Below are 23,499 nucleotides of genomic sequence, written 5' to 3'. Positions count from 1 at the left end.
AATTTACTTTTTTCTATAGCCAAATGAGTGCAGCCCTATATCTTCCAGTCCCTTTGTCCGAAGGCCCACCTTGGCCATGGTTCAAGTGCCCTGCACCACCCCTGAGGTGTCTGTTTGCCCTCTGCTCAGAGTTTCCTCCAGAACAGATCTCTTCCTGAAGAAGTCCTGTCAGACTCATCCAGCACTTCTTCCCATGGGACACAGCAGACAGATAAAAATAGTTTCAATTTTTGAGACAAGTAGGCCATAATCACAAAATGTCCTGTGCTGTGCAACAGCATCTAGACTACAAGACAGGATGACTGTGATGACTTTTTAGGGACAGTCTGGTGGTCTGTTATGGCAGTATTTCTTAAAATACTGATGATTATGTTGTTAGGTTCATTGCCCTAAGCAGTAACAAAATAAGTTACTAGAATTAGCTGGAAGTATGTTTGTTACAGATATAAAATTGTTTTTTACCAAGAAAATTGAGATGGTAGTGTAACACCCAGAAGGTTTGAGATGACAAAACAGTTGTTGCCTAAAGAATATTTCTGAAAATCTCATTTTTAGTACTCCTTTAGTATTAAAAAAAGAGTAAGGTTAATTAAAGTAGTGCAATAGTAGCTTATTATTTTCCTGCATTCTTCAAAAGAATTATTAAAGAATGTTTAATTCTCATAATACATTAGTTATTTTAAAATTGTTACCTGTTCAGAAGCAATTTGAAAAGTTACTTCGTTATGTTCTTTAGTTTTCTATAAGAGCTATTCACTTTGAATTACAAAACCCAACAGAGCATGTGAGAAAAACAGGAGAGGTGCTCCAAATACTTCAATAAATTCTGTTGTTTTCTGTATTTATTTCTAGCAAAATGTAAAGTAAACCAGGCAGGATCCTTGGCTTTTAAATTCCTCTCACCTGGGGTGTTGTTTCAGCCTCTGAGGAGCACTGTCCTGTTTAATATGTATGATAGCTCCTCATGAACATACAAGTCTTTTCTCTGCACATTGAATTTTTGTCCCAGTCCCTATAGAGTCTAAGGCATGAAAGAAATAGGATTGTGTTACTTCTGCAAGTTTGTGATTTTTCCATAATCAATATTAGATTTATAAACTATACTGACAGCGCTGGAGGTGTGGGAAATTATGTGGGCTATGGAATGAAACCAGTGTGTACACATTTTAAGGAAAAAAAAATAATATAACGCAGCTTTCTTTTAAAGGTGCTGTACACTGCTGAGCTGCTCATCAGAAAAACTGAGGGAGAACATTAAATATATCTGCCTTACTTTTTGTCTTGGTGAAAACCCTGTTAGCTTTCTGTTCTAAGCTACTTTCAGGGTGTTATACGACTAAGCTTTTTCTTATGGCATTTTATACAATTTGAAAGCAGTTCTGCTATGTACACAGTGTCAGATAAAACAAAAATGGAGAAAAACCAAGTTTAGATAATCAGCATTTTTAAAGAATTTGTATCTCTAGTCTATTTTGTTTAGTAATATTAATTACAGAGGAATAAGGGAATTTTTCACTGTGATCTGACTTCTTTTGTATTGCCAGCATTTTGGGTATTAGAGGGGTGAAATATCCATTAATTCCACTATTGTGGTTTGGGGTGGAACTTTTAGCTGATTTTCAGCTGAGAACTTCTAAGAATAGGTCCTATTTTATGCTGTTAGTTTGGAAAGCAGAAAAAATATCATGTGTGTAAAAAACCCCCTGTCTTACCAACTTCCTACAGGAGCAGATGCTGCCAGATCTGGCAGTTCTTAGCACTTTGAACCTTTAAAATATGCTTTTCAACAGTAATTAACTAGCAGCAAGTAATATGTTTGAAATAAACTTCCAATTATATGTAATGTTTCTGCAGACATGCGTTTTAATATTTTCAATTAATTTAAATTCCTTTTAAATTTTTCTTTCATTACTTCTGGACTGGAGTCTTACCAGTTGACATCAAATAAAGCATGTAGGTGAGTCAGACCTGCTAATTAATTTTGTTGTTCTGTTTGTTGTTTGTTTTTTCCTTTCAAATTCTCAAGTATTTTGATGAAATGTGTTTGATTAGTGTTACATTTGTCAGGGAAAAAAAATTGCTTGAAGGAAAACTGATCTTATCAAATTACTTGTTTTGATGCCAAGGAAGGAGAGAGATTTTAAGCTGGTGCTTATAGAGTAGGCAAAATGTTACTGTGCAACTCTGCCAATCTCAGTGCCAGGAATGTAGCCTAGAGCAGAATCTTGCCTCAGATTTTAGATGCAGAGCATGCTCTGATAAAACCCAAACTGAAGCTGTTCTGTACTGCCAGTGAAAGCAGAAACAAGCAGCTAATATTTTTCTTTTAGTGTAAATTCTTAAGGCTCCTTTGATGCTCTTTCCTAACCTTTAAAGGCTCTTGGTATTTCTTGCTCCAGAGAAGTGTATTAGTTACTTTGTTATCCAGCTGGAAGGATATGGTTATTCTCCTTTACACTGTAAATACTTTCACAGAATTGACAGGATTGACAAGCTTTTGTCTAAATTTCATAGCAGTGAATCCTACTTAATGTTGTGGTCTTGGGTCCTGCACTAACATTATTGAATCTGTCCCATCTGATGACTTTTTAATCTCTGCTCCACACTTTGGAGATTCACATCTCCTACACCCCACCAGGCAGAAAAATAAATATCTTACATAAGCAGTGGTTCTTTGAGTCCTTTGACTAAGGCATGAGTTCTTAATAGAAAAAGCTTATGATAGTTGGTGAAAGTGGAAAATGAGAATAACTGGGATTTATCTGTCTCACACTGGGTTAGACTAGTTCAACCCATATCTTTTTCTGTACTTTTTAAGAGGCAGTACAAAACTCCACAGAAAACACACAATCACCAAATTGTAGCCACCCTATATATTCTTTCTATACTATTTCCTTATGTAAGTTAGTCTTTGATTTTTCCAGCGTTCAAAACTCCCACATTATGCATGGCTTACATCTTTCATTTTTCCAATCAAAACCATGCCATGTGGAAACAGAATATTATTTTCAAACTATGCTCATGAGTGAATTATCTTCAGTATTTCTCCAAGTATTGATCCAGTTCCAGTAGACAGTATTTCCCCTCTCCTGCTTCAGAGCCCTGAGGTTTTAATGGTTTTTCTACCCTGTAGGTAGCTGATCTGTGATTGTTTTCTGCAGCTTGAAGAACAGCTGCCTTTCCATAACCAGGACGATCATTTTAGTATCAATCTCTGTAGATTGCTTTGAGATCCTTTGGCAATGGAAGTTAGGCTTGACACGTGATGCAACTTGCCCAGAACTATCACTCAGACAAAATGAGATGTGAATCTGGTAAGTCCTAGGGAAAACAAGGAAAGCACAAACAGCTGTGGGTGGAAAGCTCAGCTAAGGCTCTGAACTACACCCTTGCTGTTCCAAATAATTCAGGTACAGATCAGAAAGAAACACAGAGGAACAACCTTACATCACTGTAACATATTAGTGACACCAGAAATGACCATTAATTAACATGTGGAGAAATCTAAAGCAGCCTTGCCTGAAGATGATGAAATTGGTGACTTTCTGGCCACCTACATTAGGCAGTAAAACAATTGTTGCTGAGGACAGGAACGCCATCACACAGAAGGCTAATCTTGAGTTGGAACTGGTACATGAACAAGCTGTGCCAACAGTTTGCTCTTGAGCAGTTTTTACCAGGTGGAGTAAGGGCATGTGTCATGGCCAAAGTAGTCTTGACTTGGAGAATTTAATTTAATTTATCACCAACTAGAGTAAATTTTTGATTACTGACTTGGCCTTTGAGAAAAAAAAAAAGTAAAACTAAACAATTAAACAAATATTTAGGTAAACACCTCTTTTTTCCTCTTCCTTCTAACTCAATTTCAGTCCAACACCACTCCCAAGAAGGTTGAGACCTTCTTGGTCCCAACTTACCTTGTTTTTCCCATGCATTACACTCAATCTCTCCCAGCCCCTTCAATGTGGTGGGCAGTGCAGGAGGCTGAGGCTGGAATGCAGTGGTTTCTCTCTGCCAATCCATGCATTTGGCTCATTTTCCTCTGCTCTGATATGGGTTTTCCACAAACCACAGTCTCTCAGGTGTGTACCTGCTCTGGGTGTTGCTCTTTCTTAAATCTGTTTGAGCAGGGGTGTCACACTCTCTGTTGGGTATTTTCTGACTGGCTTTGACAGGCTGAGGTTTCTGAAGCATCCTGGGCTGTTCACATCCATATCAAAGTTACCTGGAAGCAGCTGTGAGGTGGCTCCTGCATATGGCAGCCTGGCAGCCTTGCTACAGAAACCCTGCTCAATACAGACTTGTTGTCCCTGATACCCCTCACAGACACAAATGGAGTTTTCAGTTGGGTTATTTGTGTGTGTGTGTGTTTGTGTTCCACAGCTAGAAATTGCCAGCCGCCCACTAAATCATCCCCTTCAGCAAGCAAAGCTTAGATTTTAAGTCACTGAGTGGTGTTCTTTTCTTGTTGCTACCTCAATCTTAATTGCCCAGCACAGCTTACTTTCCTTTTAGAATTGTTTCTTCATTATCTTGTTCAAGCATATGCTGCTAGACCAGGTGGCATGTTTAGATCCTCCCTGGGGAGCAGGCTTTGACCTAGAATTCTTTGCAAAGGAGATTTTTTGTAATTTTGTAGTTTGGACAACCCAACACCAACTGCAGAAAGCAGAGAAAATGTCCAAGCTATGGGAGCAACTGGCCTACAACAGCTGAGTCAAGTGTGAGTGCACCATGTCAAATTACAGCTCCTTCTACATGGGGATGTCCTACTTGTGTGTGTTTCCTGCTTTCTGGAAAAATATGAGATTATTGCAATAAAAGAAGATACTGAAATATGACCTGCCTCAGAAGCTTTGTGATTTTTCAAGAGCTCAGAAATTGGCCCAAATACCCACTTCATTCTGCCTTATGGAACAGTCAAAATTTGCAAAGTTTATGAAACATGTTCATAGTAAAATAGAAGACCAGATATCAAATCCTTTTAAGTTGCCAAACATCCAACAAAATTTAAATGACAAGAAAAAAAATGAGACTTTTTTTTTATTCCAGGCCTGCACTGTGATTTCTATTTTGTTCCAGAGAAAGAAGTCACAGATAAATGTATCAATGAGCTTTGCAGAGAGCTGTTGCTCAAAGACAATTCAGCAGCGTTTCCTTGGCAGTACGTCAAGAGGAGGAACTACCTTATAGTTGCTGCTTCTGGCAAAGAAATCAGAGCTTTTCCAGTCCACAAATGGCAGAACATCAAAATGTTACAACACTGTGTTCCTAGAGCTAATGAGGGGGTTCTTTCATTAATGAAAGATCTATGAATGTACAGAATCCGCATTTCAAATTATGCTGTGTAAAGAGCAGAAGCTTGTTATTGGAAGTTCTAGAGATCAGGGAGATAAGGCTTTTTTTTTCTGACTCTTTTTCATTGTATGGCCTTGAGGCAAGCCAGTCCACAAGTCTGCACCTCCATTTCCCCAGCAGCAGGCTGGAGACAGTAAGAGCTACCCCATGGGGCAACTGAGAATCTGGATAAATCACTTCTGAAAGAACTGAGACTGGCAAATGGAACTTTGTATATAAGCATGAAGTAATAGCATGCAAACTAATGAAATATGATCAGACCTGTCACTGCTCATTTTCTGTTGTATTCTCCTTGGAAAAGATGCACTGAGTGAGTGAGATCTGAAATATTTCAGTGTTACATCTGAACAACCACTGGAAAGTGGAGCAATACTTATTTCAGATTCTAATTTGCATTACCACCTTCTCCATCATTATTATATAAATTTTTGCATAGTGAATTGCAGCTTTACACCTGCCTTTTCTTGGCTCCCATTCTAAAAGGCTTGTTTTACCCATTGTTTCTACTTTTTCTTTCCTAAATACTTTATTAGACTGCCAGCATAACTGCATAATGATACCACTTCTTCAATCATATGCTCATTTTGCTCTTGGGCTCAGAACATCTCTAAAGAAAAAGAAGGGTCTTCCCTGTGTGCGCAGTTCCCTCCCTTGCCCTGCCACGAGTTTTCTATGTGACAACAGGCAAAAGCATTTAGGATGTCCTGTACCTGCAGCCTGAATGTCTGTAGGAGCAACCACCCACCTAATCCAGAGGAGCTTTTTCTGTAGTACCTTTGGCATTAGTTTATGTCCTTTTCATTCCTGCCTTGAAAATCAATATGTTACTTCAGTGCTGGGCTTCCCATGCAATTCTGCCAGGTTCATCTATATCCTGCAGTCTCCTCACTCATCTGTCCTCACTCCCCTCCCACACCTTGTTCCTCCATGCTACTACCTCCATCTGCACTCCACAAACTGAAAATACACCAGCTTTGCCTCCCTCTTTTTATCCCAACACAATCCACTCCTAGTCAGAAGGGTCCTGCTTTTTCAGACTCCAATTTTCAACCTTCAGTTGAAAGGGAAGGAGGGAGATTTCATAGTTCTTCACCTCTGAAATATGGCTGTGTGTAGTGGACTTCCTTCTTTCAGGGTTTCCTGTGACACAGTGCTTTCTTGGCATCCTTTGCACTCCATAGATGAAAGGCAATTTAGTAGCTGTAGACTTTTCTGAGGGCTACAGATTCTTTTTTCCCTCCTTTTTCACTTACAAGTTTTTCTGTAATTACCTGAACTACATAAAAAGGCTACAGAGCCGGGGAATGCCCAGATTAGAAGAACCAGATTCCTGGCTCTCCTCCTGTAAACTTTCTCTGGCTCACTACCGGATAGAGATTTGCACAATTAAGGGTTTTGGTCCATTTAGGCATCAACAGGTATGAAGAGGTATGAAGAATTCAGGTCTACAAAAGCGAGATTAATATGGACTTCTACTTACTTATTTTTGCTTGCCTGGGCTTAGAGTTTTAGAGATTAAAAAAATTACTTCATACCTTTAAAAGATACATTGATCCCTCTGTTAAATAATCTACAGTAGTTATGGACACCATTCTTTTTTGTGTTTCCATATGTGAATTAGTTGGATAAAGGACATGAGCTGTGTCTTTGCTTTTATTACCTTTATTTCAGAGAATAGTCATCCTCATGCCTAGATACTTGATTAGCAGTGTTTTGAAAAACTTCTACAACATTGTGGAAATATTCAGATGGGCTAATTGCCTCCAACTAAAACACCTGCGTCCTGACTACCTACATACTCCATCCAAGCACCTTAATGACTGTGTATTACTCCATGCATTTTTTCCACCCTGTATTTCACTGTTCATTTCCACTCTGTGGTGGGAGGTGTGGCAGAAAATGTGAATGTGTTTGTGTTCCAGGTGTGTTTGGGATGAGCATGGTGTGGTGTACAGGAAATAAGGTACAGGAAGCAGCCACACTTCTGGGTGTGTGGGCAAGGCGGTGTGTTCACAGGTGTGTATTCACTGTGGGAATGATGTGGGATGTGAGGCATTTTCAGCCCTGCTCAATTGCTGCAAAATGTCTCTGAACCCCAGGTCACAGAGATAGAGGATGGCTGCTGCGTGAGAGAACATCTCAGCCTTCTGTCATCTCTGAGAGAGAAGGTGGCTGGAGGGTCACCAGAGGGTGGGGAAAGCTTTCTGTTCCTGCTAATCTTGCTGGGAAAAGGGCAGGTGCTAGTGGAGTAATAGCAGGATACCAGAGGACACAGGAGGCAAAGAAAAGGTAAAGGGTTTACACTATGGAGAACTCTCTTTGTACAAGTGTATACACCATGAACTCCTGGTTTCCCTGACACATTAGGAAACACTCTCAAGTTTTGCAGGCAGTTGCCATCCTCTTGTCACCCCCTGTGCTCCATCAGTCCCTTGGCAACAGCATCCATAATCTGCCGAGCACTAGCAGAAGGGATCCTATTTGGGAGAGCAAAGCCAGATTTTCAGCATCAAGGAAACAGTCTGCAGATTTGGTGGCAGCTGTGACACTTGCCACATGTGCTGGCAACAGTGAGTGGGAATGCTTTTGCCCTAGTAAACAGCAGAGAGTTAAATCCTCTGCAAACAGTAGGGATTTATTAATGTAGGGATTTACATTCACTGAACTCAAGGTCTGCTGCTACATGGAAAATGGTAAAGGGGTCAAGTAGCAAGCTAGCAAACCCAAGGTTTTATCAGCCTGAAAAGGTTATATCAGTTGGCTCAAGGATGGTGAGGCACAAACACTGCTACCTCCTGAAAGCTCTCTAGGTTTCTGAATGGTGTGTGGACACTGCAGGAGGCAGCTCAAGTGATAAAGAGAGAGTTATGACAAAAAGCCAAAACAGGGTCCTGAGCTCTGACAAAGACTCCTCCCAGATATGGAGGGAATAAAGAGTGGTCAGGAAATGAATCAGATCAGTTTTTCCTTCAGCTGATAATTCAGTACATTCAACCTTATTGCAGTTCTAGCAATGTCCTCCCTTGAAAGTTAGGACCTTTTTGTTCTCCCCCTGCTTCCATGTAGCACTGTTTTTAGCATTCATTAACAATCTTTTAATTCCCAAAAAACAGTACAACATGCAGATAGCATTGGCCAGAGTGCAAAATCAGGGAGAATCAGACCCTTCCTTTAGGGAAAGGTGCTGCAAGATCCAGCTTTTTCAGTAGAATATTAACTAATTCCTGTAACACATCTATATCCAGGCCTGGGCTGTGCTTTGGGATGCCTGCAAGCTTCCAGGAACACAAACACCTCCTGAAGACTGGCAACAAGAGCTGGGGCAGCTGTTGTTCATGGTCAGCTGTGCTCTGCTTGGGTCAGTCCTGCAAGTGCCATGCCAGCAATGAGCTCTCCAGTCACTCTCTGTGCCTCACCCTGGGGAATCATTCATCTGAGTGACAATAGTGAGCTGGACTTTCTCCATTCGGCAGTCTTATTTCTGTTTTAATCAGTGTTTCTTTCATCTCAGACATGACTGTTTTATGGAAGTGAAAACATCAGTGTTTAGCATGACTTGGGACTTTTTATATTAGTCCAGATATGTCCTTCACAGTGATGTTGTAAGGCCCCAAAATAAGTGGTCTCTTAACTTGGGTAGTCTCTGCTCCAGGAAAATATTTTCTTCAAAGGAAAGCATCAGGATGACTGGAGAAAGGATTCCAGGTGCAGTGATAGTGACCAAGGGAGAGTATTAATTATTTAACCTCTCAAAACCAGCTGAGCTCATCATTTCCCCCGGGCCTTGCTTTAATACCATTTCTATAACCCACAAAACAAAGGTTATAAATAAAACAGCCTTGGAGCACAAGCTAATATTCAACATTTGGACCAGGTAAATTACATTCAGCAATGTAGTGGCCTGCACATTTTGTGTTAGTGCCTCTCAGCAGTGGAACCGATACAAACATGCAAAGCAGCATGGCAGGTACGAACATCTCTGTGGCACCATTTTCCTAGGAAAGGGGTAAGAGGGGGGATGAGAGGAGTGGGAGATGACTACTTAGATTTACTTTATACCACTTTTCTACCTGAGCCAGCAGACGATACCACAGTCCACACAGAAAAATGTTTAGTGTATTTGAAACTGAAATTCAAATTATTTCAGCTAATAGTGTATGCTGCATCTGTGCCCATCTGGCTGTAGTCACAGCACCCTTCTGCCACACAGGGACAGCTTGTTTCAGTCACGGTGGTAGATATGAGCTCAGAAATGGCTGCTATGGGCAGGCTCCAATGCAGGATGAATTACTCTCCCCCTCAGCAGCAGCAACAGAAGCTCTCACAGTGGCTCCCCTCTGTATGCAGCGGGAAGAGAAAGTCCTATTAAGCATAGCAAGTTTTATGCCTGTGGATTTCAGTGTTGTAATCTTGACTTTATCACTCCAAGCAACTCCCTCACTCAGTGCACAGGGTTGGAGCCATTGGTCCCACCGAAGCATTGCCATGGCCCATTCCTGCCCCCTCAGCCAGAGGGACCCACACAAACCACAGGTGACATGGAGGGAGGGAGGGAGGGGCAGGAAGTGGCATGTCTGTCACTGCTTCTCCAGGTGACAGCATGCATCCCATTCCTCTTCACACACTGCTAGAGCCTGGCTTGGAGTCATGGTGCTGAACAAATGGCACCCGCTGGTTTTGCCGGCTCCCAGCAGGACTCCTTCCCCCTCAGTGCACAAATATCCACAAGGAAAAGCAGTCTCATTTGTCACTACTGCAGACTTCTTTTTCAAGGAATCCCAGATTTCCTTATCTTTGCTCTCCTACCTTTAAAGGACCTTGTGGCATGGCAGGCACCCTGGGCCTCTCTCACTTCTTCCCATGGCAAGTTCCACCTCAGGCTGGGCTGTGGTGACACAGGACGGATGCGTGGCTCCATGTGGGACTTGGCTGGCACAGCACATGGGACTTGTCCTACTGCACCCACCTGAGGCAGTGGGGCATAGCCAGAGGTGGTGACCAGCCCCATCCATAGGTGACAAAGCAGGAATCCTGCCAGCCTGCCAGGGCCTAGCAAACGCAGGGCTGAGGGCAGGGCTTCAGTGGGCTCATGGCTGTGCAGGGCTGAGGACAGCTGCAGGCCAGCCCTGCTGCAGCAGCACCACAGTCCTGAGGGGCTGACAGGGAAAGTGCCAGGACAGATATGAACAGTCCTGGGCCATGGGCATCGGGACAAGTGGCCCCAGGTGCCTGGCAGGGACAGGCAGGGCTGGTGATGCCCAACACCCCATTACTGTTCAAGGCCTTAAAATGGCAGAAAATGCATCAGTGTATTCATTATGCATCTTAAGACTTTCTTACATTATCCAGGTCTAATTAAAGATCCCACTAGTAGCATAGCAAGACACAGCTAGGTGTGTATGTGACAGTAACACCAAAAATAGGAGAGATGGGACTTGTCCTGGTAGACAGGAGAGAGTAAACCTGGGATCGTGGGAAAAAGTAGTAGCAAAAGTTCTGGCAAAGCTGTCCCTTTATTTATAAGCCCATATTGGGAAGAAATGCTAGTCACCCATTTTGGACCAATCTGTGATTTTCAAACCTTTATTGATAAGTTGATTAAGCTCTAGTCTTAACTTTATTTTACAAGAACCTGCAGCTAATCAGCACAAAAAAATTAGCATCATTACCTTGTACAATACTAGCACAAAAACAGAAATGCCACAATTCAGTTGAAAGAACTGTAAAAGAACTAAATTGCAAACTCTACACGTAACAAACAGTTGTGATTAGTCCCACATGTCATTTAAACCCAGCAGTGGGAGGGGAGGACTGAACACAAAACCAAGCATCCCAGGTGCCAACTCTTTCTCCCCTGGGTGTGCTTAACCACGAGCTTGGCATGAACAAGTGGGACAGCAGCAGAGAGATGCACACCATCTGCCTGTGTCTTCTCTTTTATTCTAGAAAGCCACCTGGGTCTGTCCTCTGCTTCAGAATATTCAGAGCTTCCTAAAACAAGAGATTGATGCAGATTTGCACCCAAAGGATTTGAAGAAAGCCTGGTAGTTGAAGGAGAGTGAGTCTAAAAGAGAGGACTGAGCAGCGCAGGCAGAAACTGAAGTTATCCAAAGTTGGCAGTAGGTACAACGCATCCAAACACATTTATTCCAGATGAACACAGGATGGAACAGCAAACCTGAAGTTCGGGATGTAATACTGGGGATTTTATGCCAACCACTACGTCACCTGTGCCCTCATTTTCTGTCTCCCCATTCTGACTACTCTGTCTGCATCCTTTATGGTTCTTCCCTTCTTTCCCATTCTTCTAGTACTTCCCACCCACAAAGGCAGTAACTCTCCCAGCCCACCCCACCCCACCTCCCTGACCTTCACACAGTTCTGCCAGTAACTCCCACTTGACACTCCCATCAGCTCTCCTACTTCATGCACCTCCATGTAACAACAGTAAGAGAAAGCTGAAACCTGATTCCCTGTTTCCCACACTCAGAAGAGCACTCATCTTGATTTCTCATTCCTGAGGAGCACAGGGAATGGTGATCTAACTTTATAAGTAAATTGAGCAAACTCCTTCAACTTGATTTGGAATTTACCTGTATTCTCCATCCCTCTTCTCTTTTCCTCCCTCTTGGTCCCTCTTTTAAATGTAGGAATGTTTACAGTAATTCAGGCCTGATTTTTATGTAAGACCCCAGAATTTTCCTGAAAGTCAGCTCACTCTCCAAGACCTATTCCATCATAGTTATGGCAGTAATGGGAAAATGTGCTGTTCGTGCCACTGAGAAGAAACTGCTTTGGCATGACAACATAAGGCTCGCACAGCATCTGACACCCTTCTAAGAACAAAACTGGCTCAAAAAAAAGTAAGAAAAAAATCTACATATAATCTATTCCCTTTTCCCTTCAAGTCTAAAAGAACCTCTCTTGTGGCACAGAGAGGCACTGTTACCCAATCACAAAAAGCCAGCAAAACACATGCGGCAGTGACTGATTTCCTACGCTTGTGCATGTGGCGCAAGGGCTGTACAGGGATGAGACATGGAAGGGAAGGCTAAACCCACAGGAACTCTGCCATCCTCAAATCTGCAGAAGACTGGTACAAGGACAACAGTGATAGATAATTTTCTGTGTTCACCAAAAACAAGACCACTAGTAGTTAGTTGCCTTAATGCACAGCTAGGATGACTAAAGTTAGGTATCAGGAAAAGCAATCTCACTTGTAGGCTAGCTAGGAACTGAACAGACAATCTCAGCAGCCTCCAGGATCTTCCTCAGTGAAGTTTCAGTAGAGAACAAGTTTGATGAGCAGCCATGGTGGACATGTTTGGGATACTCAGTCCTGTCTCAGAGCTGGTGTGGGCTCTTGAGGTCCTTTCTAGCCCTGCGCTTACAAGTTTATCAGTTGACTACACTGAAAAGAACAAAAGGGTAATTTTTCTGTCCAGCAGTTGCAATTAAAGCAACAAAGGAAAAAAAATTGCAGAATTTTTCCTTCCTTTCCCCAACCTTCATGTCTTACAGCTGAGGAGTTCCCAGCCCTCAGAGTAAGCCCTTCTAATGCTGATGGACAGAGCTACCAGCCCTTCTAATACTGATGGAAATTATGGGAAACACAATACCCTCAGAACAATTCACAGGTAGTAGCTGGAGTGAGGACTGTCAGCACAGGACAGCCTTGTGTGGGCAGAGTGAAGTATTTCACAGCTCACTGAATGGGAGCCATGGACAAGACAGGACAAGGTCAGTGTACAATACATGGCATGCCTTCTTCATCCAATGAAAGGATTACATGAAAATGGCCATCCTGCCCAGTCACTCTCCCGGAGCTTCTTTATACTGGCTTGTCTAGCAGCCTCCAGCACTAACTACTTCCATCTGTGGCAAGAGAAGAATTGTCAACAGTGGAGTTTCCCCAACCCCCCCAGTGTGGAACCTCCCCTTAATCTTCAAGCTCACCCTGTCCCCCTACCCTGACTCCCCTCAATTTAAAAATAATGGTGATAATTAATGTGTGGAAGCTGGTGACATTGTGCATGTGGTTCACTTCCAGTTCTCTTTTTCTCTTCTCATGCATCCTCCTCCTGCCTCTCCAGCAACCCTCATCCCCGCCAATCCATTCCATCAGTCCATCCAGCCTGCATGCCTGGGGGGCTGCTGCTCACTTGCCATAGACGCTCTCATCGCTGTAGGCCACGTACAGAAAATAATCCTCCTCATGGTTATCCTGCCAGGGGACAAAGGGACAAAGTGAGGAGCCAAAGCTGGAAACTCACTGCATGTGAGAAAGCTCAACCCAGAGATCACTGTTACACGAGCAGGTAACTTCTTTTTCACTGCTCCTCTCTGTTTGCATCGAAGGCTTCGCTTCCCAAGACCAAAGAGAACTCTGGCCACAGTGCTGCTTCTACACACAGGCAGGACACACTTCTGTACACAGGGAATTTACTTGAAGAGCCACAGCCAGGCTGTGTTGCAAGCATGCAACAGAAACAGCTCTGACTGTTCACTAGTATCTCAGCAGTGGTATGGTCTTAAGATTGAGAGAGAGACTTGGAAGGATTTAACAAGTCAAAAATCACCTCTAGATGGTATTTTTTTCAGAACACTTTGACAAGTGGCTGTATTTCTAAGTCCTGTTTTACATACACGCAGTAGAGCTGATATATTAAGTGATTACAATGACACAACAATTCTGTGGAGTGCCAGCAACAGAGATCTGACCTCAGCTCTGGACATCAGACACTTTCCTTCAACGTGTTCAGATTTGGAAAGCATCCTGCCTGTGTCTTCTTTTATTATCTTCTTCAGTATACAGACTGATGAAGTGTCCAGTTACTGCCAAAAAGTGACAGGCCAAACAAGGCTCACAGCACCATGCCAGAGCTCTTTTATTAAAACACCCAGCAGAGGAGGAATAAAGGACAAATCAATCCAGGCCGCAAATCACCCATGATATAATGGCTACGGAACTGAGATATAATGGCTATGGAACTGAGAAATATGGGCATCCAATATGTCTTTAAGGTTGTTCAAATAACACTGCTGAGTAGAAATAGTGGGCAGCAATGCTCACAGCATCCTACGTAATCCTCTCTTACACAGTACAAGTGATGAAAAAGTAATTCTAGACAAAGAATAAGTGTTCCCTAAGAAAGTATTTATAGACAGATGGATGCCCAGTGACACTGGCCCTTTTATTAGCTTTTTACTTACTTTTACTGGCTAAAAGGAAATCTCTTTTGTATACACAGCAAAACCTATGTTCACCACCCTTCCCAGCCCCAATCTCTGAAAAGGAAGTGGTTTATTTCAACACTTTGTTAAAGTAGTAGGAGCAATATATCATTGCTGGGGCAAGTATTTGCCACAACCCTTTCAACTAGCAAACAACCAGTTGAATTGATACGGCTCCCCAGGCTCCTGACTGGGGGATGGAACTCCCCATACCAGGTGATGGGATACCGCTCAGGCAAGAGGGTGCCCATGTTCAGGCATCTGTGACCAAGCTGAAACCACTCACACTTCTGGACATTGCTCTTGTCAGTGAAAGGTAAGAGAAAAGGGCCAGGCTTACCTCATACAGCTGGCCCATGGTAGCACTGGTGGGAGGGATGGTGTTATTGACGAAGAAGAACAAAGCATCTTCTGGCCTCAGGTGGATCCGCTTTCGGATTAAGAAGTAGAATTGACCAACTGAAGAGGAACAAAGAATGCCTTAAGATGCAGAAGGAATGTTGGAGGGGTTTTTTTTTGTTCTTGTTGCTGTTTATTTCTGTATTTATTAGGGTATCAACCCTAACCCTGGCTGTTTTCTTTTGGTGGTGGAAGTCACATACTGTATATAAAAAGTAGGGGGAAATGAACAAGGAAAAAAAGCAAGAGAAGAAAGCAGTAACTTCATGACTGTAACCACATGAGTAGCCAATCCAGTCAGAGCTGGCAGTTTGTCAGATACACATCCCATGCCACGTCCCCTCTAAATCCACACTCCACCTACTATGGTATGAAATGCTCTACTGAGGGGAATTGGTGGGAAGATCTTTAACTAGCTTAACCTTTAAATCCTACAGATCAAAAACACCTTAGAGAATTTAGCCTTGGTGTAAATAGTTATATCATTCCTGACAAAAAAAAAATCTTTATTATTTACTTGAACTACGTTGCACAAGAAAGTTTTTCAGAGTCCATTAAATACTGCAAGAAAAAAATAAATGCTGTTCCTTTAACTCATTCATGTTCTTAAATAAAAACGTATGTAAAAGCACACTCAAGATCACCATGACCATTCAGAAAAAGAACTTTGTAACTATGACTGCAGCTACAGGGGTGGAAAAAGGATGGGACTATTGCAAGAACTTGTCTCTTCCTGCAACAAGAGTACAGCCTCTGGCAACTCTGCAGCTAAGTCATCATTGACTGGCCACGACACTGTCCATGATACACAATTTAGTTAGTCACTGTTGTCATGGTTAGAACTCAGCTGTCACACGCTAGCTAAGCCAGTGAGATACCTCAAAAGATCTCAGACTATTCTGTCTGTTATAATCCAGGCTATAAGGTATAAATATAACAAGCACAGCAGATAAACAAGATGTTGAGCCTGCCTGGATATTTTCTTTGTGCTGATCACAGAGTAAAAAGCACTTCTCAGATCCTCTCACTGAAAATCAGGAAGAAAGGAGGTAGACATTGTTACCTGTGAGGTCGGAAGGCACGAGATACTTTCTTTTGTCCAAGTCAGGTACTCTGGCTTTGGGTGCTTTTTCCACGATTACCTGTAAAGAGAGAGAGAAAGCAAGAAACAGATGATGAGTATCATAAACCAAAATGATCCAAAAAGCATCAGTGGATAAGGATATTACCCTTGGGTGGTGCTACCAGGCCTTTAGGTATATAATCTGTAACAAATACACAACATTAAAGAATACACAAGTGAAATGACTTGAAGAACAGAAGACAACCTAAAATCACTCCCTCCCAATAGCTGTGCAGGGAGCCCAGTCCTGCAGCAGTAAGCATGGGGTGTGAAAAAAAAAAAGAGTCCAGAACAGACATAAAAATAAACCATAATGGCTGAGAAAAAAAAAAAAATAGATAGGACACCTTGATGTTCCCAGTTCAGGTTAATTTTGTGAGAAGACAAGCAAGTAAAACGGTTTCCAGGTTACAGTTCCAAACTGCCCTGCACAAAATCAACCCTACTCCCAGTAGTCCCACATCCTAATTTCTACTTTCACCAACACCAAGTGCTCTAGAAGGAAGCAAAGAATTAAAGAGAAACTACAGCTCACTGGGGAATTTTTTTTTAAAATCTCCAGTTCTTCAGGAGTTATTATCTACTCTAAAATTCATATCCTTTAAGTTTATTATCCATAGTTCAGATAACTATGGACATTTCCTTAGTCAAGTAAACATACAATAATTAAAACCAGCCTACCATCTGGGCAACTGGATCCATTGAGATCTCTTGACAAAAATAGTAATTTGCTTATATTCTAACACAGAAAAATACAAAGCTCAGCAGCTTTAAGATCAAACAGAACAAGAGGTCTTTTGCTAAAATAGATAATTTTTGTTAGCAGAGTTAGGCAAAATAGTTACCTCAGAAACAGGAATTATTCCAAAGTGACCTGATCTCCTTTTCCATTGAAACCTTTGGAACTACTGTGTTTGTGCAGAAAAAAAGCTGCATTTTTTTTTTGTTTTATGTATTTTTGAACTGGTAAAAGATACGTAACGTTTCAATCTATGCGCCTTGCTGTTCTGCAGAAGCCATTCTGACCACCCAAACTAAATCTCTGGATTTTCTGAATTTCCTAAACTTTTAAATTTCCTTAGGCCTCATAATTGTAAAATACTCCACCTGAAACACTGTGGGACTAATTTCTAAGGATTCCATGCTCCCATTGCTCTCTGGCAACCCAAATCAGCAAATACAGCTGTTGTGTAAGAGAAAAGATTGAACTGCTGTGGACTAAGCATTCTTTGGATGCAAAGCAATGTTGCCCCACCAGTAAGACACCACACCAGAACAAAATGTTATCATGAGCTTGTGTATTTATCCTGGACATGGTGCTGAGCTAACCTGAATCCTTCTAGAGCCAAGTGAGTGTCTGCAAAATATCTCACACCAGAGAGGTCTGAACTAGGACATTTTTTCTCTGTGCTCCATTTGAATGTCGCCAGCACAGCCAAACCCCCTGAAATTTCCAGGTTTGATTTTAAAAAAGAAACATGGTTCATGGTTGCCTCAGCTACTTCAAGACTTCCAAGTACCTACGTTAGCACAAGGCACTCAAGCTCCTTCAGGCAGTCTGAGGTAGGACGTACATTTCTGTACAAGATGCAGCTGGTAAATGCTGTGAGGAAAGGACAGTACCCCAATCTCACTGAACAGCAACAGCACTTCTCACATTTTTTACCAGCACAGCCAAACAAAGCAGTATCTAACACAATTAACTGCAATGGGGAGAAACCTTTAGTTCTTGCCTCCAATTAAAAAAACCTACTGACAAGCCAAACTGCTTGCTGTGACTACCCTAACGGGGGGGGGAGGAGGGGGGGGAAGAAGGAGAAGAAGGAGAGGCCTTGTAGATTGATCATTAGATAGCAAAGGAAAAGAAATCATGCCTATGAGAATGAGGTGAGTGTTAGGGCTTATAAGCTCCTAGGAAAGGCTTAAATCAGATCACCACTGATTTAAGAGATGTTAAGAAACATCTCCCTCCTGCAAAGATGCACAGAAGGAATGGAGGTGCTCTGCTAAGCTGACTGGCAACTGTAGTCAGTTTGCTGGATAATGCAGGTTATCTCTTCTGAAGCACTAAACTCTTCACATACCTAAATAAAACCTACAAGGAAAATCCTAAGGGCAGAATACAGCCTATCTACATTTGAGCTGTTGCTGAATGGTGACTGTGATAATGCAGGGCAGTGAAATCTCATCAAAATGCTGAAATGTATCATGGCACTGCAGTGTAGGCAGCCAAAAGGATGACATCTCCAAGGATCCTGCTGTCAGGAAGGGCAGACACAGAAGTGATGTGAAGAACGGAGTGGTGCATCAAGTCTGGGCCTTGCTGTACATCATTCCATTAATCCTTAACTTCAGCACGCCCTGTAATTCTGGTCCTGGTTTTCTTCACAAAGTTCTGCTGATGCCCCTCTATCTTGACCTCCTTTGCGTCCTGCCAGACTGGGCCTTGTCCTGGGCTCCCCACAGGGTTCTTCCTGACACATTTGTCATGGCCTGCTGTGCAATCTGCCACGTTAATCCTCAATTTACACCTTCTCTCTCCACCGACCTACAGAGCCCTCATCATAAATACCCAACCTCACACACTTCAAGCTGCCCTGCTGCATGTTCAGCCTATGCTATGCCAGGCCTCCCAAACACAGAGAAAACAGGCACCCAAATAATGATTTCCAAAAACTTTTTCAAGTCTATTTGAGACTTGCAAAACATGCTGCTAGCCTGCAGGGAAACATGGGGTGTAACTGTTCCCCCTTTGTCATTAGTTTTATTGGGGGGGGGTCCCACTTTTTTTGAAAGCAGTACACCTGTGCAGTAAATCTAGGGCAGACCTCTCTAGTGGGGATGGAAAAAAAGAATACTTGAAAAATGTTTATTAAAAAGGGAAAAAAATCTACACTTAATTAGATTGATCTTCTTCTTCTTTTTTTTTTTTTTTTGTCCCAATAATTATTCGGAATTATGAAGTCAAAAGTTTCCCACAGGCACTCCAAAAGGGGCCTAAGAATGAGGAAGCAAAATTTAGCTAGATGACCTTGCATTCCAAGTGACATTTTCTCCACAGGATGATTAAACAGGAGAGCAAAAGGATTGAGAAGTATCATTTTTTGCTCATGCAAAGGAAAAGAGAAAGGCTATATCGAAAAGACAAAACAAACTGAAGTAACATAAAAATAACAAGGACGTATGAGATGACCCGGATGCAGACCATGTTTAGTACGAAGAGTACCCGGTTAACCCACTCACTGATCTCCATTTTCACAGAAACAACGGTGAGCTCCTTCCCCAATCACCCCCATGCATGCCAGAAAAAGATCAGCAGCGTTCCCGCTGTGGAGATACTGCGGATCTCAGGGAAAAAGGTGCATTCCACCCCCCACCCACAACGCAGCCCTTCTCGCGCACCATAAATAGACCCAGCTTCGCACTAAGCAGGAAAGCAGCCGGGGATTTGAATCAGAGCAGCGAGATCACGATCATCTGCACTAAACTGATTTCTTTCGCCTTCAAAATAAGGCGAGAAGCAGCCGACGGCCGACACGGAAAACAAAGGCGGCCGAGCCCGGGCTCGCAGCACATAGCCGCCCCGGCAGCGCGCACTCACGGGGACTCTATCGGGGTATTTCTTCCGGATCTTCTCCCCTTCTTTTTTCCTGTACTCGAACGGGTGGTCTTCCTTGTACTGGAACTTCATGGCGCCGGGCTGTCCCGCCGCTCGCGGCTGCGGCTACTGCTGCGGCTGCCTCCGACCCGGCCGGTGCTGCGCAAACAGCTCCGCCCGCCGAGCTCCGGCCGCTCCCGCCTCACGGGGAGCCGCCCCGACCCAGCGCCGCTGTGACGTCTCGGCCAGGCGCCGCCCCGACCCCGCGGCAGGGCGACGCTACGCGGAGGGGCCCCCGCCGCCAAACCGAGCCGTGATGTCACGGGGAGGCGCCGCGGTGCTCGGGATGGGGAGAGGTGAGGGGACAAGGAAGGGCGCGTCCTGTTCGTGCACCGATTTATTGCCCGGCAGAACATAAACAAACAAACAAATAAATATTTAAAAGCTTTTTTTTTTTTTTTTTTTTAAATCTTAAAAGCAGCAGAGCGCCGCCAGCCCTCCGCAGCGTGACTCAGGGTTATAAACACGACCCAGCCGTACTGGGGCACCGCACCCGCCCTGGAGGGACATGGCTGGGGGCTCCCCGGGTGAGGCCTGAATGCCCCCGCTGGTCCAAATGAATGTGACCTGCGGTCTCTGTGGCTGCGAGATGTAACACGCGCACACAAAAATAATTGTTTGTTCTCGGACCGTCCCCGTGACTGCTGGATCTGGGCTGTTGCCTTGTTAGTAGCATCTCGGTGGCAGAAAGCGTGCCATATGATGTGTCACGCCAGATGCACGTTGCAAACAGCAGACACCTAAAGGTCTGCAAACAACCCAAAACAGCGAGCCAATTTCGGCCCAGTTACTCAGCTGGCACATACAATATCTGGGGGTTTTTCCCCTAGGAATAGATCAACTCACAATTATTCACTGATCAGCAGAAGAGCAGCTATTAATGAATGGCTCAGCACGCTCAAATCAGGATAAAAATCAATTGTTGCTACCCTAGGGACAATGAGTTGGATTGTGTTAAATTACTTTTTCTTTGCATTCTTTACCTAGAGGAAGCAGAATTTTGCCAAGGCTGATCTTTTATCTGTGGAGGTGTTTTAGCTGTAGCAGAATATGAGTGGAACAGCCAGCTGCATAAGGTGATTCTCCATGTCCACACCAAAGGCAGAGGTAAAAGACACAGATTTCCTAATTCAACCCCATATCTTGACTGAGGATGAGCAGGGGTAGGAAAAGGTGTGTTGGGGTGTGATTTTTCTCACCTGAACATGTATCATGACACCTACTTTTGGATAGCTGAAGTGTGTCTGCAAAAAACTCTGGCAGGTCCTTTACTTTCTAAGCTTTTATTACTGGTACTTTTTTTTATACCAAATACTTTTATTAGTATGGGGTAGTGTGACCTCCTGCTAATGGTCAGTTCCAGCAGGTGCATGCCCAAATCTCCTAAGGATCAAGCAGCCCACAGTGGGAATGTCACCAGCCAGTGTGTCCCAGCCTTTACTAGTTTGTGTGCATCAGGTTTGTACAGGAAGCACCATCAACACGCTTCTGTCTGTCCTAGGACATGTAAACATTCTCCCATGGCTGCCAGGTCAGAGGAGCTCAGAGGGGTGAGTCAGAAGGAAGGAACTATTTTTTGCAGTCCCATAGCAAATAGCTTGGATTGAAGGAACCCCAGGGTTTAGACCCAAGGAAAATTCTGGTTTCATGGCATTGAACTTTTATATAAAGCCTGTGTTTGGCCTCCTTGCTTCCTAACTGCCTGCAGCATGGCAGTGCTGAGGTGTACTGAAGGTCTGTAGTGATGCCTTTTCCTCAAGCACAAAAGAGAGGAAGTTTTCTAACCTGTTTCACTTAAGCCACCAACATATTCTGGCAATTTAAGCAGACTGATCTCAAACTCCTCTTATTCTGTGAATTGCTGTTTTTATTCCCAGGACTGCTCCCAAGACAGCTAAGGTAGCACCTGGTTTTAATTTCTCATGACAAATCAGAGAGAAGTGCCAGGTTTTTTTCCTGTTCTGATGCAAAGACTTGACCCTGTGAGCACATTGCTAGGTGACTTCTCAGCAACTACCCTGACTGAAGTCTCTCCCTGCCCTGATGGTGCAACCCTGGATGTGCAGCCTCAAGACTCACTCCTCCTGCTTCCCCACTTTGTCAGGCACTGAATTCCCAGCTCTCTCCTTCAGCTTCAATAATAACAATAACATCACTGGCAAAACAGGCAGGAAGATGATACATGCAGCAGCAGTGACAAACACCTAAACATTTGACTTAGGGTTGTTAAAATGTCAGCCCATGGGCATGTGACAAACCCTATGTTCTGGATTTGTTTGCCAGAGGGAGGAACTGGAAATGGTGTCTAATTTTCCTACCCTGGACTGCCAGCACAAAGTGCTCCTTCAAGGACTGTCAAAACAATATATTTCTTCTTAATCTAGAGTGTCAGAACAGCTCTGAGCACGTACTGTACTGCTGTGTCTGCAGGTCATGTGGGTCATTCTACAAGGGATTTCCCAAGCAGCCATAGGAGCAGAAGACAAAAATATTTGCACAGAACCTGGGGGCAGGTTTTGCAGTCTGTGCTGTACTATACAGTCCTCCTGCTTATAACTCTGGAGTCCCTAGCATATTTCTTTCATTATTACCTCCCACTGGGTAATTTATGCCTCTACAGACTGATTTTTTATTTATTTATTTTTTTAATCCTAATTGTGGACTCTGCATATTAAAGTCTCTTTTGTCAGAAAATTTGTGCTTTGTGGTCTGAATGGTGATTAAACCACAGATGGCATACCTGAAGGCACTCATGCTTCTGATCTGCTTGCTGCCACCCATGGCACAGTCCTTTCCTGGTGTCTCTGCTATATCCCTCGTGACTGGTCATCAGTTTTTTTTGGCACTGCATCTGTAGTACCTTCAGAGCCAGTATGGGCACATTGGTCTTGGATGAGGGCACAGGGTTAGTCACTCCCAATAAACAATGTCTAACTGTGTAAATGTTTTCCTTTCCTCTAGGAAAGCACTCTCTATTGTCCATGCTGGGCTGCTGTACTGCTGCTCTATTTTCTACAATTTCTTAATTTTTTTTTTTTGTAAAAAAAAAAAAAAGCTGCTCTTTCTTACCATACTTCTTGTATGGCCCAGCTTCAGCTAAAGTTGCTTAAAGGCATACAAATGATGCTTTGAGGAGATTAAGGAACACAATCACAATTGCTGCATGATCAAAAGCAGCAGCAAAGGACAACAGCCCAGATTTGCAAAGCACAGTTTGAGATCCATTTGTTCTAGTCAGTGATTGGGAGTGGCCTGTTGGAGAGGGGCATCATTGTTCCTGTGAAAACAAAGAAGTCACAGCAACAGTGGGGCCAGTGGGATGTTTCTGAAAACCGGTTTTTCTCAAGTACTCTGTTTTAGGGGAACCTAAGGGCAGCACTGTTACCAAACAAGTTAATGTTTCTTTTAAAAGGAGCCCGTGGAGCGGTGTGGAGAGGGTAATTGCTTTAAGGAGATTTAATCCATGAATTGGGTAACAGATGACAGGCAAGCTATGGGTGATGCCCATGTGTTAGAAAAACAAACTACAAATTTAGGGACTGACGTGCTTCAGTGCTCTTCGACCAGAGAGAGAAATTTGTTGTTGAGACCTGGACACAAAGAATGCAGAATTTATAACCAATGACATATACAGAAACTGGAGATGAAGGAGAAAACTAACAAGACAATTACTGAGATTCTCTTTATCTGGGAAAAAGAAATAAATTATAAAAATACTAAAAATGTG

The 23,499-nt window shown here is 43.2% G+C and overlaps 2 protein-coding genes across 18 annotated transcripts in view; one reads left to right on the top strand and one right to left on the bottom strand.

Moving 5' to 3' along the window:
• The window catches only part of PPFIBP1 (PPFIA binding protein 1), a 656,824-nt gene that overhangs the window by 115,331 nt on the left and 517,994 nt on the right, over positions 1 to 23,499 (top strand). The gene's annotated exons all lie outside the window — the stretch shown is intronic.
• On the bottom strand, positions 10,928 to 19,998 carry GABARAPL1 (GABA type A receptor associated protein like 1). The gene is made up of 5 exons (XM_041397158.1): positions 19,716 to 19,998; positions 16,055 to 16,133; positions 14,933 to 15,051; positions 13,521 to 13,582; positions 10,928 to 11,349 (listed from the first exon to the last, which is right to left on the bottom strand). The coding sequence occupies exons 1-5, from the start codon at positions 19,803 to 19,805 to the stop codon at positions 11,340 to 11,342; spliced, it is 360 nt and encodes a 119-aa protein (XP_041253092.1). The 5' UTR covers positions 19,806 to 19,998; the 3' UTR covers positions 10,928 to 11,339.

Source organism: Onychostruthus taczanowskii, unplaced genomic scaffold, assembly GCF_017590055.1.
Source record: "Onychostruthus taczanowskii isolate IOZ18803 unplaced genomic scaffold, ASM1759005v1 scaffold136, whole genome shotgun sequence".
NCBI classification, from domain to species: Eukaryota; Metazoa; Chordata; class Aves; order Passeriformes; family Passeridae; genus Onychostruthus; species Onychostruthus taczanowskii.
Note: the sequence above shows the minus strand (reverse complement) of the source record. Positions and strands in the feature narration are given on the sequence as shown.